The 14,487-nt window shown below is 36.3% G+C and overlaps 1 protein-coding gene across 1 annotated transcript in view; it reads left to right on the forward strand.

Moving 5' to 3' along the window:
• LOC150096238 (tubby-related protein 4-like) overlaps positions 1-14,487 on the forward strand; it is a 236,452-nt gene that overhangs the window by 154,602 nt on the left and 67,363 nt on the right. Inside the window, exon 9 of the mRNA XM_090408771.1 lies at positions 3,482-3,746. Coding sequence (XP_090264897.1) covers positions 3,482-3,746 — 265 coding nt within the window. The remainder of the gene's footprint in view (positions 1-3,481; positions 3,747-14,487) is intronic.

The following is a 14,487-nucleotide window of genomic DNA, read 5'->3' on the forward strand; positions in this document are numbered from 1 at the left end:
GTAAGTGATCATTTAATTTTGAGCAGGTCAAAATGGAATATCATATTATTATTATTATTATTATTATGGGCGACTCCAGGGAGTCCTTAGACTCATTGAGGGAGGCCCTGAACATCATGTCCACACAACTATACGACATTCTCACAGCATCTATCGTACCTTGCCTTGAACTCACCCACCGTCATAGCACCCACAACAGACTCAGGCAGCTTATTCCACTCATTTACCACTCTAAAAGTAAAGAACCCAGCTCTAACACCCTTGCTAACCACACTCTTGCCCAGCTTCCATAGGTGTCCCCTAGTTCTCCCACCACCAGTCCTGATCTCAAAAATATTCTCTGAATTAATCCTATAGAAACCCTTCAGCAATTTGAATGTCTCAATCATATCTTCCCTTTTCTACCTATCAACCAATTTCTGCAACCCACAAATCTTCAATCTGTTCTAATAACGTTCATTCCATAGACCTGCTATCATCTTGGTCACTTGCCTCTGGATCCTCTCCACCTCCTCTCCATCAAGAAGAAACCTAGGTGACCAAATCTGGGCACAGTAGTAGAGATGAGGTCTTATCAAGGCTCAGTACAGAGGTACAATAACTTGCTTATCTCTGCTCGTCAAAGTATTTTTCAACAACCAAGTGAGTTGATGAGCTGATTTAGCCACTTTTGCAATGTGCCCCCTAAACTTCATCTCCCTATCCACCAACACTCCAAAGTCCCTGGCCTCATCAATCTCCTGGAGTACAGTTCCACCAATGTGGTATATTGCTGCTAATCTTTTCACTCCAAAATGCATAACCTTGCATTTTGTCACATTAAATTGACATCCATTTTCCTTAGCCCAGAACTCCAACTGGATTGGAGTTCTGGGCTAAGTATAAGGGACAAGCCATGCTGTCCCCCATACAGTATCTCATTTTCATCAGTCCATTCCTGTATTTTTCCCTTGACTATTTTTCAAGTACTTGGAGAGAGTACTTTCCCAAGTACTCTCTCCAAGTACTTGACAATGACTCCTGATATGCTGATCGGTCGGTAATTTGCAACAGTAGTCTTGGATCCTCCTTTATGCAGTGGAACTATTAATCCCCCTCTTTCCACACCTTCGGGACTAAACCAGACCCGAGACTCAGATAAACAACATGGTCAAGGGCACTGATAATTCTTTAGCCGCTTCATGTAAGACCCGTGCCGGTATACCATCCAATCCCACAGATGTATTTACATTAAGGTTCTGTAATAGACTATTCACCTCCACTTCAGTCATCACAATTCCCGTATAAACTAATGGTTCCTTCATTTTTTCAATGTCACCACCTGGATGATATACTCTTGCAAAGTGCTCGCTCAGTAATTCCACTATATCGACTGATTCAGTGACCTCCTTACCATCGTCATTCCTTAAAATCATTTTGCCATGTACAGTTTTTTTTTTTTTTTGCTTGCAGCATATTGAAAGAACTGTTTGGGATTTTCTTTAGTTTGCATAGCTAGTTTCCTTTCATGATCTGCTTTTGCTTTTTTTTACCACACTCGTTACCCTTCTGGCCTGCACTTTATACCGTTCGTGTGCCTGCAGGTCACCTCTTGCTTTAAATTCCCTCCACAGTTGTTTCCTTTTTTTGCAACTCAAGCTTAATGGTGTTATTCATCCTTTTAACCCTTACTTGTTTTACTATTCGGACCATAGGTATACAATCAGCCTCCTGTAAATGCTCCTTGACCACTTCCCATGCTCTATAGACATCCAGCCCTTGTAGTTGTACATGCCATGGCACTGATCCAAGCAATCTCCTAAGCTTGTCATACTTGCCAGCACGGTAATTCCACATATACCCTGTCTTAATCGAAGATTCCACATTTAGCCACCTCCCAGGTCAAGACCTTATGATCACTCGCACCAATAGGTGGCAACATTGTCATATTCTTTACAGTCAAATTCTCAGATGCTATTACCAGGTCAAGCACTCTCACACCCCTAGTATTTTCAATTATATTTTAATTATATTTTAAACTTTTTGATATTGAAAATATCAAAAAGTTTAAAAAGAATCAAAGTTGAGCATAATAAACACATTAGCACACATTACCAGAGTATTTGCTCAAATGATGTTTAACTCCAAAAGAATTAGAATGCATTTTTAATTTTACTGATATTGATTGCAATAAAAAAAAAATAAATCAGGTTATTAAACTCTATATCTAATAGGAAACGAATACCCATTAGATCACTACAAAAATAATGTTCATTATATTAAGAGTATCTGAAAAGATTTAATAAAATGCTCAACAAACACCATTTGCAGTCTTCCTATAAACTAATATTAAAACTAACTTTCCTTATAAACTTCCTATTATGAACAATCTGGCAGATCAGCATAATAGGTCAGACCAGAATTATATAGTTATGAATCTATGGATAAAGTGGATTAGCAGACCATGTGCTTTGATTCCTTATGTGCACTTAACTGTTACCCTGAAGTCTGATTCAAAAGTGATGGACAGTGCTCTGAACAAGTTTGGATGTTTTTTTTTTTTAATGCATGGGGGGAATTATGATTTTGTGTGTGTGTGTGACAAAGGGAAAAAAAAAAAAAAAAAAAACTATTTTTGACTGTGCTCAGGGGGTGTAGTGAAAATATTTGGATGTTTTCTTCATATTCTGTGTTTTTATTCAAATTATTTTTTATCTTAGACAATGCCTCACTTACTGTTAAGCAGAATATTGGATTAAAGCAGTGTTTCTCAATTTTTTTTCAACTACGGACCACTTCACAAATCCTGAAATTTTGACGGAACACCTTGGTTATTTTGTAATGTATAAATTAATAATTAATTGGTAATTAAGCTGATTTTTTATTATTCATCAATAATTATTGATTAATAATTAATTAAACCATCATTAAATTAATTTGTGCTGACAAATTAATTTAAAAATGACAAATTCCAGAACTTCTCGCGGAACACCAGTGTTCTGGGGAACACCGGTTAAGAACCACTGGATTAAAGTATTCAATTTTTTTTATTTTTGTGTTGTGAATAACTTAGAACATATCTTGTGACTTCCTTGAATGATACAGTAACTAATAGTATTACCGGCTATCAGTTGCAGAGATGACCAGTTTGTAGCATGAATGATGTGATGGGGGTAGTTTATTCATCATTTAAAAGGAATCAGAGCTTTTTAATGAACAGCTTTGATTCCTTTCAGTAAATGATGCACATTTTCTCATGAAATGTGCAGTCTAATAGCATAGTATTTCTACCTCTATTTCTTAAGGGGGAGAGGGATATTTGATGCATTGTATTAGTAAAATAATGCAAAAGGATCTTTAAGAGCATATTCTCTTTTTTTTTTAATGTTATATACTGTATATTAATATCACCTTTATCTATTAAGGCAGTTGTATGTTATGCAGTTTTTTAATTGAGTCACATTTTAGGAACTAATAAAGATTTCTGTGTTTCTTATTTTAGAATGAAAAGGTTATAGCAGTTACGTCTAACATATGGGGCACAAAATTTAAAATTCTTGGCCTGGTTCCTTGGTTACCTGCTATTCTTGGAACAGTAACATATCGAACAAGCCTTCTTCATCTACAGCCACGACAAATGACATTGGTCATTAAAGAGTTGCGTGGTCCTCAACCAGCAGAAATAGCATCTGCAAATAATCAGGATGTAGCTCGTGGTGGAAGTTCAGGATCTTTATTTTTTTCAGAGGATGAAGATGAACCTACAGGTTAGATTTGCTTACATTATTTATGATGTGTCAGGAATCCTGTTGTAATGTCATTTACCTATATTTAAATTCATGATAGTTTGTCTGTATTAACATAAACATATAGAATGCTTTGACGGTGAAGTATTGATAATTATTCATGCTAACTTTTATGTTATTGCCTTACAACTTTTCACCAGAACAAAATAAATATTATTTATTAACTTGGTGATACTTTGCTGGATTTCAATGAGTATTCTTGAAGCTCAAAAAAACAGTTGCCAGAAGAGGAGGGAAAAAATATATAAACACTTCACAGGACACAAGGTGCTAACAGTCAAGTATTTGCAGAAACAATGCAAAATTGTAATAGGGGAAAAAACAAACATTTTACCATATTCTCTCTAGGCTGGATTAAAAGTAATGTACAAGAGTTCGGCTAAAGATGGTCTTAAAATTACCATCTCCCTTATTTTTGATAAATATTGCAGCCTAAATTATTACTGTCTGACTACAGATGTGAGAACCCTGGCTGGCACAGTGCCAAAAAGAGTCAATTCATGTTGAAGGGGAGAAAGGAATAAGATGATGTTCAAATTTGTCACCAACACACGAAATCATGTGCTTTATACGAAAAATTTTCCAACTATTGTCCGAGCAAAATAGTTACCACTTTAAAAATGAATTTTCATAAAAGAAAAGTTAATTTTCCAACGTATAATAATAAACACTCATCCCACAAAACGCATTGATTACCCTATTCAATCTTCTGCCTTCTGTCATGCACAGAAGTGTCAAGGGGTCTCACATCTGTGGTCAGACAATACTTGTTCATATTCAGGTAATGCTTCATTGCTAATGCTCTGACATTTAAAAACATAAAGATTCTTGTTTTAATCCTATACCCAAGTGTAAGTAAACAGTTGTGTGTGAAGTATCTTCATAATCAGGCCACTTGTGTGTGTGTAAGACAAATGGTTAGTAGGAGAGATAGAAAAAATACCCCAGCTCTCTTTTATATCATTATGTAGCCAAACACTGCCTTTTCTTTTTCACAAATCTCATGTAGCTGAACAACAAAAAGACCAAATGGAACTAAAATCCAGAGACAGCTGGTAAGTGGTTAGCTTTATTGAAGTTAAATTGCATTGAGTTGGCCTTCGCTGTCGAAGTCTGCTCCACATTCATTATTGTAATTGACCAAAAGAGCACAATGAACTAGACCAGTGTGTGTGTGTGTGTGTGTGTCATAATAAGAATAGACAGAATTTTATCTCACCCTGGTGAACATGACATAATGCAGTCACACCACCTAGCCAAAAATTTTGTAAATCCTAGAATGCTTTCTAAATATAAAAATCATCAAACTGAAAAATAAAATTTTGATAATACAATTTAAAGCATTTGTACACCCATTCCTTTTCAGTTATAGAAAATATGACTGAACACTAGACAACTGGTATATGCTTTGATACTTGTTGTTTTTGTAGGTCATGCAGCTATGCATGTCTTTTTTTTATGAGCTAAATCAGGTAACATTACTTTGTGATTTTCTATTCATTTGAGAAAGTTCACAAATACTAGTTTTAGAAAAACAAACAAAAAAAAAATATATATATATATATTCATCATAATCATCAAATTCCAGCCATGTAGCCTCAAGGGATGTATAGGATATGAGAGTACTACATGAAAAATTTACATCATTACTAACTTCCTATCTACAATTTTCCTCCAAATCAGTCTGTTACTTGTCAAAACTCCAACATTATCAGATCTTATATTTCTATCGTCTAAGGCACTTTTCAATCCACCTATATCTCAGTCTTCCTCTGGGTTGTTTTCCTGCTAACCTGGTAGAGAAAACACTTGTTTTGCTAATCTTTCCTCTCCCATTCTGTTTAAGTGACCATACCATCTGAGATTAGCTCTGCTCATGCATTCCTGGATGCTGACAAGGTCAAGTTCTTTCCTAATATCTTCGTTTTTAATATAATATTGCCATTGATGCCATCTGTTCATGCTCCTAATCTTTCTAAAGGACTCATATCTACGGTCTCTAGTCTTTGGTCAAGTGTTTTACTTCTGACCCAGCTCTCAGATCCATAAGTTAAGACTGGTTTGAACACTGTCTTGTATACAGCTAATTTAGTGTTCTACTAATTTCTCTCTTATTCCATATGAATTTATTCAATTGACTTCCCACCATACCAGCTTTGCTGATTCTGTTGTCTATTTCTATATATAATTTACCATCTTCACTAAAAATCGTGCCAAAGTAGCTGAAATGTTTTACTTGTTCCACAGGTTCTCCATTCACAACACAGCTGGCATTTTCAATGATTCTGCCTATTTTCATTGTCTTTGTCTTTTTATTGCTCACCTTCATACCATATCTATTACAACAGTTATTCAATTTAGTCAGAGAATCTTGCAGACTTGTAGTGGATTTATTTAGAAGTATAAGATCGTCCACATAAAGCAAAGAGCTGACATTAACATCTCCAATTTTGATATCAGGTTTAATACCACTTTCCTTCATAATGTGATCCATATAGATAATGAATAACAGAGGGGATAATGTACATACTTGTCTCACACCAGATTTAACATTAAACCATCTTCCTATACTTCAATTCTAACTGCTGACTTACAACTCAAATAAAGACTAAGTATTGCTTGATATAATACCCCATTGACACCATATAACTGTAATGTTTTCAATAGCTTCTCTCTTGCCACCTTGTCACATGCCTTTTCCAGATCTACAAAACTTAAATACAGATCTTTTATATTCCCATGCTTTCTCAACTATTTGTCGTAAAGTGAAGATCTGATCCTGACAGCCTCTATTTGGCCTGAATCCAGTTTGTTCTTCACCAAGCTTTTCTTTCACAATTCTTCTCAACCGTTTCTCAAGTATACTTGCATATATCTTACCAGGAACACTCAGTAGGAATATACCTCTGTAATTCTCACATTCAGTTCTATTTCCTTTTTTATATATGGGTGTTATGAGAGCTCTACTCCAATCATCGACAATTCGTCCCTCTGTCCAGGCATTCTGAACTATGCAGTGTAGCCACTGTAAGACTTTTATACCACCATACTTCAGCATTTCTGGTCGAATATCATCTACTCCTGCTGCCTTTCCACATTTGGAGAAAACATCACTATCGACAATAACATAATCAACGAGACTTTTCTTATTCCTTACATCTTCTCTCCATGTGAATTTGTGCACATTTTCATGTTGGAACATGGTGTTAGTAATAACCAGTCCATGTTCTGGGGAAATCCAACAGGTATTTGCCATTATTATTAGCTTATCTTTTCTCCAAGTTTTCCCAAAATATTTTTGTATGTCTGACAATCATTTCCTACTCTATTTAGATCCCCAACAAGGACCAACTTTTCCTTTTTCATTGTGTCAGTTGCTTTCTCTAAAGCCTCAAAAAATTCCTCCACTTCTACCTTAGAACCTTCTGTTGAACCATAAGCACAAATAATTCTCATATTTGCCTACATCACTCTACTAGAGACTGCCTGCCATTCAAGAAGATTAGCCTCGTATTTTGTGTTTAATACTATGGCTACTCCTTGTTTTCCTTGATTGTCATTGACTGAGTATAACATTTTGTATTTATTGCTCAGAAAGATCTCACCAGTTTTTGTCTTTTTTGTTTCAGTCTTCCCTGTTATGTCGATCTGGTACTTATCTAGTTCCTTAGCTAGCTCAATTTCTCTGTCATTCAGGCTTCTTATGTTGATAGTACTGATCTTGAACTGTGGTGATGTTGATTTGGGGTGTGCTTTAGGATTTGTTCCAGTAGCTGACTTTTCGCTGTTGCCCTGGTTCACTGGCAAAAACAACGGGGACCTTGTTTAACGGGGCGACGCCCCTGCTGGCATGAAATTCTGCCATATTGTACTATCATTTTGTATTTTGGTTATATATATTTTATATTAGAATTTTACTGACTAGAAATACCTAGATAAGACAAAAACTTTAATTAGAACACAACTAGTTTTGTCGGAATGCCGACTGCTTCAGGTGTACATATTATCACAAAAAAATGAAAAGTTAGCAAGTTAAAAAATTAACTTTTCATATAAACAAGTTAGGAACAACAACAGTCATGTTTGAACTTGCGTCTGCATGAGGCATTAGTGAATGGGAACTATCCCGAGAACGCTAAAACTAACTTACTGCGCCGTGTGAATCAGGTAAGCTATAACTTAAATTACTGTTCATGTGTGAGGGATCCAGAACTATTTCTTTCGATTTCGAGATGCATCTTTCTAGTTCATCAGGGCATTTATGGATATTTGTAGTAAGATTCCAGTCTATCTGGTGTTGACGCTCTTCTAAATTAGAGTTTGCAGAGAAAAGGACATGACTGGAGAGGGCGCTTGCATGGTTTCTGTTGTAAGAGATATCACATTGATACTCTTTGAGTCATAGTGAGATAGCTATCGGTTTGCCCGTAATATGGCTTCCCGCAACTACAGATTATTTTATATACTCCTGGGAACTGAAGTTGGTGATGTTTTGGTTGACTCAGGAAAGAACGAAGTTTTATTAGGGTAGTGAAGTAAGTTCTAATATTAAATTTCTCCATAATTTTCACCAATTTGGGCGATAGAGAACTTATGTATGGTAATTGAATGTGTGCAACAGGGTTAAAGTTATCTTCTTGCTGAGATTGGAGACGTGGGTATAGACGGTGAGAAATGTTCCAAGGTGAGTAGCCATTGTTTAAGAAATTACTTTTGAAGTGGTTAAATTTGATTTGAAGATCTTCTTCTGAAATTAGAGATCTCACCCGATGAGCCAGCATGGTGATAATTCCGAGTTTCTGTGCGTTTACAGTCCACCAGGAACATATTAACAAACCATGCTGTGTCCTATTTAGGATCAGAGTGTATAGGTAGGAGTTGTAAATCTAACCAGTTAATCAGTATACTGTAATGGAGACTTCAGCAATACTGATTGGTCTCTAAATGGAATTACTCCTAGCTCCAGCCTTGTGTGATAGAATTATCTTGTCGTTACTTCGGACTGAATTCTCAGTTTTAATATAATTATCTACCTTATAGTTATGCACATACTCTCATGCTCATACAAGTTTCACCTCCCAAGTCTAAATGTTTTGATCATTCTCGTTAGTTGGAAGCATAAGTCAACCTTTCAATAATTCTCAGATGTTCCTAAATTCGTTATTCTTGCACCATGAGTCTCATCATGTGATGCATAAGGTTTTTATCCCCCTCAGTAACTATAAATTCTCTTTATTGTATTATGCTTTTGCCTTCCTCCATTCCATATCCCCATAGTTGAAATCAGCCATGATGATAGCCCTTGTATCCATAAGCTTCCTTTATGGATACAATTCAGATAACCCAGATCTTTAGCAACATTCTATGTATTTTGTCATATGCATCTCTATTTTATACCTATCTCGAGCCCATTGCCCATATTGCTCAGACTACCATCATGATTTGACATTGAATTTCTGATTAGATTTAATTCATCTGCAGTCTTAGGATAGGAAGCATCACTATCTGCTCTCCTCGTATACATTTTATTATTATTACGGGTATCTCCATGGAGTCAGCAGACTCATCGTGGGAGACCTAAACTATCAAAACAATATCTGTCATACCTCTGATTGAATTCATTTACAGACGAACTTGCAACTGAGTCATGCAATGCATTCCACTCATTCACCACTCTCCAAGCAAAAAATCTAGTTCTCACACCCTTGTTAACCACACTTTTCCTTAATTTCCAGAGATGACCTCTTGTTCTTCTATCATTATAACGCAACTGAAATATTTCCCCTGCATCAATCTTATAAAAACCTTTTAGTAATTTAAATGTTTCTATCATATCCCCTCTTCTCTGCCTATCAACCAACCTCTGCAATCCACAAGCTCTCAATCTGTCAATGTAGGTAGCATTTTTTACATCACTCTCCTCTGAACCCTCTCCACAACCTCATCTCCAAGGAATCCAGGTGACCAGACTTGAGCACAGTACAGTAACCCTCATATAACGTGGTACTTATACAACACTGATTCGATATAATAAAGGTTACTACAAATTGTAGTAACCTTTGTTCAACATGGTACTTATACAATGCGGTTTCGATAAAAACACTCACTACAAATTATAGTATCGATACGTGAAATAGTATGAAATAAAAATTTTTCACCATCTGACTTAAAAATCAAATTTTATCTTCGTTAAATTTGTATCTGCCTGTATCGCGCATGTAGTTATAAGTAGTGAATTTATATTAGGGGAAATACCCTTTAGCACGCATGTAAGTCAATTGTTTACCATATAAAGCTTTTGTTGATTGTTTATTGTTGAAAATTCTCTTCTTTTTCTTCCAAGAAAGTACATTAAAAATCATAAGTGTGTTAATCTCAAGCTGAGCACTTTATTTTCTAGTGAGTTACATACACAATTAATATGTAATGCTCATTTTTATGTAAAAAAAATTTTATAGTAATGACCACAACTGCAACGAAAGGGGGAAAACCAACATTGAAAAGAAAATTCATTTCTCTCGGAAAAAAAAAATTGCAATCATGGATCGGTTGAAAAATGGAGAGAAACTAGAAGTTGTAAGGACTTTGAATTTAAATGAATCAACAATTCAAACAAAATTAAGACAAAATCCAAGAAAGGGTTATGCTGGGTCAACAGTGAGTGCAAAGTGCGTTGCTCGATATTCTAATGGAAAAAATGGAGAAATCTCTAATGATTTTGATAGAAGATTGCACTCCGAAGAAACCTTTGGATGGAAATCTTATTAAACAAAAAGCTCTCAAAGCATTATAAACATTTATAATGCAGACCAGGTGTTCGATGTGGATTATATTAGAAAAAATGCCAAAACGCATGTATATTTCGAAAAATGAAAGATCAGCTTCTGGATTCAAAGTTTCCAGAGTCAGAATTATTCTACTGTTTTGCAGTAATGCATCAGGTGATAACATGACAAAACAATGTTTATTAACCGATCCTTAAATCCTCTTGCTATGAAAGATGAAAATATGCACCTTATTTTTGAAAGTTTATTTTTCACTTGGTTAGAGTATAATAAATTTAGTTTAATCCTTTATCCAAGTGTGAGCAAACAAAGTTTGCGTCTGAAAGTATCTTCAGGACTGGGGTAAGGTGGTACAACACCAGGGCACTCCTTGCAAAGGTGGAGCAAGATACCAACACTCCTATCTCAGTATTTCCCATAATGCAAAACACATCTCCTTGCGGATATGTCTAATGTTATGCATTAAGGGAAGGGCCACGACCCAGACTAGTTTCGACCTTTATTGAGGTCTCTTCAGTGAAGATACTTTCAGGCGCAAACTTTGTTTGCTCACACTTGGATAAAGGATTAAACTAAATTTATTATACTCTAACCAAGTGAAAAATAAACTTTCAACATCTTTCTCTAAATCCAGAGCAATTTATTAAAAAAGGGTGGCACACCATTTGGCAACTCCTATAGGTAGAGATGACCTGCTAATGCTTCTGCCTGGTATTTCCACTTGGGCCTGGCTCCCACTGAAGAGACCTCAATAAAGGTCGAATCTAGTCTGGGTCGTGGCCCTTCCCTTAATGCATAACATTGCACATATCTGCAAGGAGATGTGTTTTGCATTATGGGAGATACTGAGATAGGAGTGTTGGTAGCTTGCTCCACCTTCGCAAGGTGTGCCCTGGTGTTGTACCACCTTACCCCAGTCCTGAAGATACTTTCAGGCACAAACTTTGTTTGCTCACACTTGGAGCAAACAAAGGATTAAACTAAATTTATTATGCACCTTATTTTATTTTGCCTAAAACATTTATGCATTATGTGCAATGAAGTTTACATACAATTTGTAATTTTTATAAATCATTTATAAAAATAAATTTGTAATTTTATACTATGTATTTGTTTCATAGTTTGTTTTCTTAACTTACATGAATTACCTGAATTAAATAAAAAATAGATTTTTGTTGGGTATGCCGTTGTTTATATAATTAAAAAAAAAAGATTTCGGAACATAACCCTACTTTTTCGATGTGATCTGAGTCTCGCATAACGCGATATATATAACGCGACATTTCTATGGAACCTAACATCCGTGTTATACGAGGGCTACCTGTAATCCAAATGTGGAAGTATCAATGCCTTATAAAGAGGAATAATAACCTCTTTATCTCTGGATGTTAGTGTGTTCTTCAATAACCAAGTAATCCTAATTGCAATCTTGGACACCTTAGCAACGTGTGCCCTCTGAACTTCGTCTCCCTATCTACCAACACCCCAAGTCCATAGCCTCATCAATCTCTTGGAGTACTGTTCCATCAATGTGGTACACAGCTGGTAATCTTTTACTCCCAAAATGCATAACTTTACACTAACTTTACACTTTTCCACATTGAACTGACATCCATTACCTTTTGCCCATTTTGCCAGCTTATTTAAATCATCCTGCAAACTTTTCAACATCAGCTTGATTTTTTATTACACTACCCAACTTTGCATCATCGGCAAACAACTGAATATCTCCCTTCAAGCCATTTCCTATATCGTTTATGTACAAATTAAACAACGGCCCAAGCACAGAGCCCTGAGGCACACCACTGGTCACCTGCCTCATCCTGGACTCTGCTCCTCCATATGCTACTTTCTGGTATCTCTCCAAGAGCCATTCTCTTATCCATATCACCAGTTTAGTATCCATCCCCATCTGCTTTAATTTGCACAACAGTATTCCATGGGGTATCCTGTCAAAAGCCTTAAAAAAAAATCCAGAAGTATAACTGTGCAACCATTTCCCTTGTCCAACTCAGATGTCATTCTATTATAAAAAGTTAATAAATTGGTAAGGCAGGATCAACCTTTAACAAAACCATGTTGGCCCCTATAAAGTATCATATTCTGATCCACCCATTCTTAAATTCTGTCCTTAATCAACTTTTCCACCATACTCTTGCCATCACTCCCAAGATGGTGATTGGTCTGTAATTAACTACCACAGTCTTAGAGCCACCTTTATGCAAAGAAACCACTTTGCCTTCCTTCCCCACTCCCTAGGGATCATACTAGAGTTCAAACTTAAGTTAAATAACCAAGTAAGAAGCGTTGACAATTCCTTTGCACATTCACATAACACCTGAGCTGATATTCTATCTAAACCTACAGCAGTGCTTGCATTTAAATTCTGCAATATACTAAGTACCTCTGATTTATTAACTTCAATTCTCACATTAGTTATTGCTACAGGTACAGGGATATCCCTCACTTAGATGATAGACTTTTGAAAAGTGATCACTCAGTAACTCTACTATTACATCTGAATTGGTCACCTCAATACCATCAGCACCCATTAAGATTATCCTTCCAAAGTCCTTCCTTTTACTTGCCACATAGCAGAAGAACTCTTTGGGATTATCTTTGATCTCCTTGGCTAAGGTCTTCTCGTAATCTGATTTAGCTTTGCTTACTATGCTGGTAACCTTCCTAGCTTGAGCCTTGTACTGCTCATGGGTGTACTGATTGCCTTTCTCCTTGTAAATTCTCCATAACATTTTTTTTCCCCAGATCAAGCCTGATACTACTATTCATCCATCTAGTGCCTACCTTGTTTGTTTTCCTGACTATGGGAATACATTCTGATATTGCCTTCCTCAGATACCCACTGATTATATCCCATGCACTGCTAACATCTTTCCTCTGCAATATGTTCTGCCATGGGACGGCTGTAAGCTTGTTATAATTACCTAACCTGTAGTTCCAAATATACCCCTTCTTAAGATAGAAATCCACAAATTTTTCAGCCTCCCAAGTCAATACCACATGATCGCTGTCACCAATTGGAGGTAACGAGGACACCTTACTTATGCTTATATCCTCTGAACCTATGACCAGATCCAGCACTCTCACACCACGAGTCCCTTCAGTTATGTGCTATTTCAAGTAATTATCTCTTTGAAGGTGTATGAATTCCATTTCCTTTTTGCCATGTGATATTTCTTCCTTCCAATTGATATCACCATTATTAAAATCCCCCATAATAATCACCAACCCTGCACTCATTGCACTAATTTGCTGATGCACGAATTCACTATTACCCCATGGTCTATAGCAGCAACCAACTGTATATTTGGTTGTGTTGGTCGCTATTTCACACCAGACTACCTCAAATGAACTATCATTCACACGTCTGTCCTCTTGATATACTACTTTCTTTGGCAACTCATCATCTATCATCTCCTCCCCTCTACAATACTCCTCCCCCCCCCTCTGGTTCTTCTCTGTCCTTGAAAATACTGTACCCATCACATTCAATTCCAGTAACCACATCTTCTGCTGACAGCCAAGTTTCACCTACAACTTTTGGTGAGATTGCATTGACTAATGCCAAAAATTCTTCTCTCTTTCGAATGCTTCTTGCATTAGTATACAAAACTTGCAGATTCTCTTTAGTTCTTGTACCAGCTGTACAACTGATATATGTTCTACTAATTTCAGTAGTCCCATGCCGGTTTTTATCCACTCTATTCTTCAAATTATTCTGTGAAAAAGGATCAACAAATATATATTCACTGCATAAGTGTGTCCCACTTACACTCAAACTTTTCAATTTTAGTTTCCCTGCCCAGTTACTTCATCTTGTTCAGAAAACAGTAACTTCAAACACTTATGACCTTCCATGTTCAGATGCAACCCATCTCTTGCATACAGCTGTCTTT

This window comes from Typopeltis vanoorti, chromosome 19 (genome assembly GCF_054136105.1).
Source record: "Typopeltis vanoorti isolate ZY-2024b chromosome 19, IOZ_Tvanoo_1.0, whole genome shotgun sequence".
Lineage (NCBI taxonomy): Eukaryota > Metazoa > Arthropoda > Arachnida > Uropygi > Thelyphonidae > Typopeltis > Typopeltis vanoorti.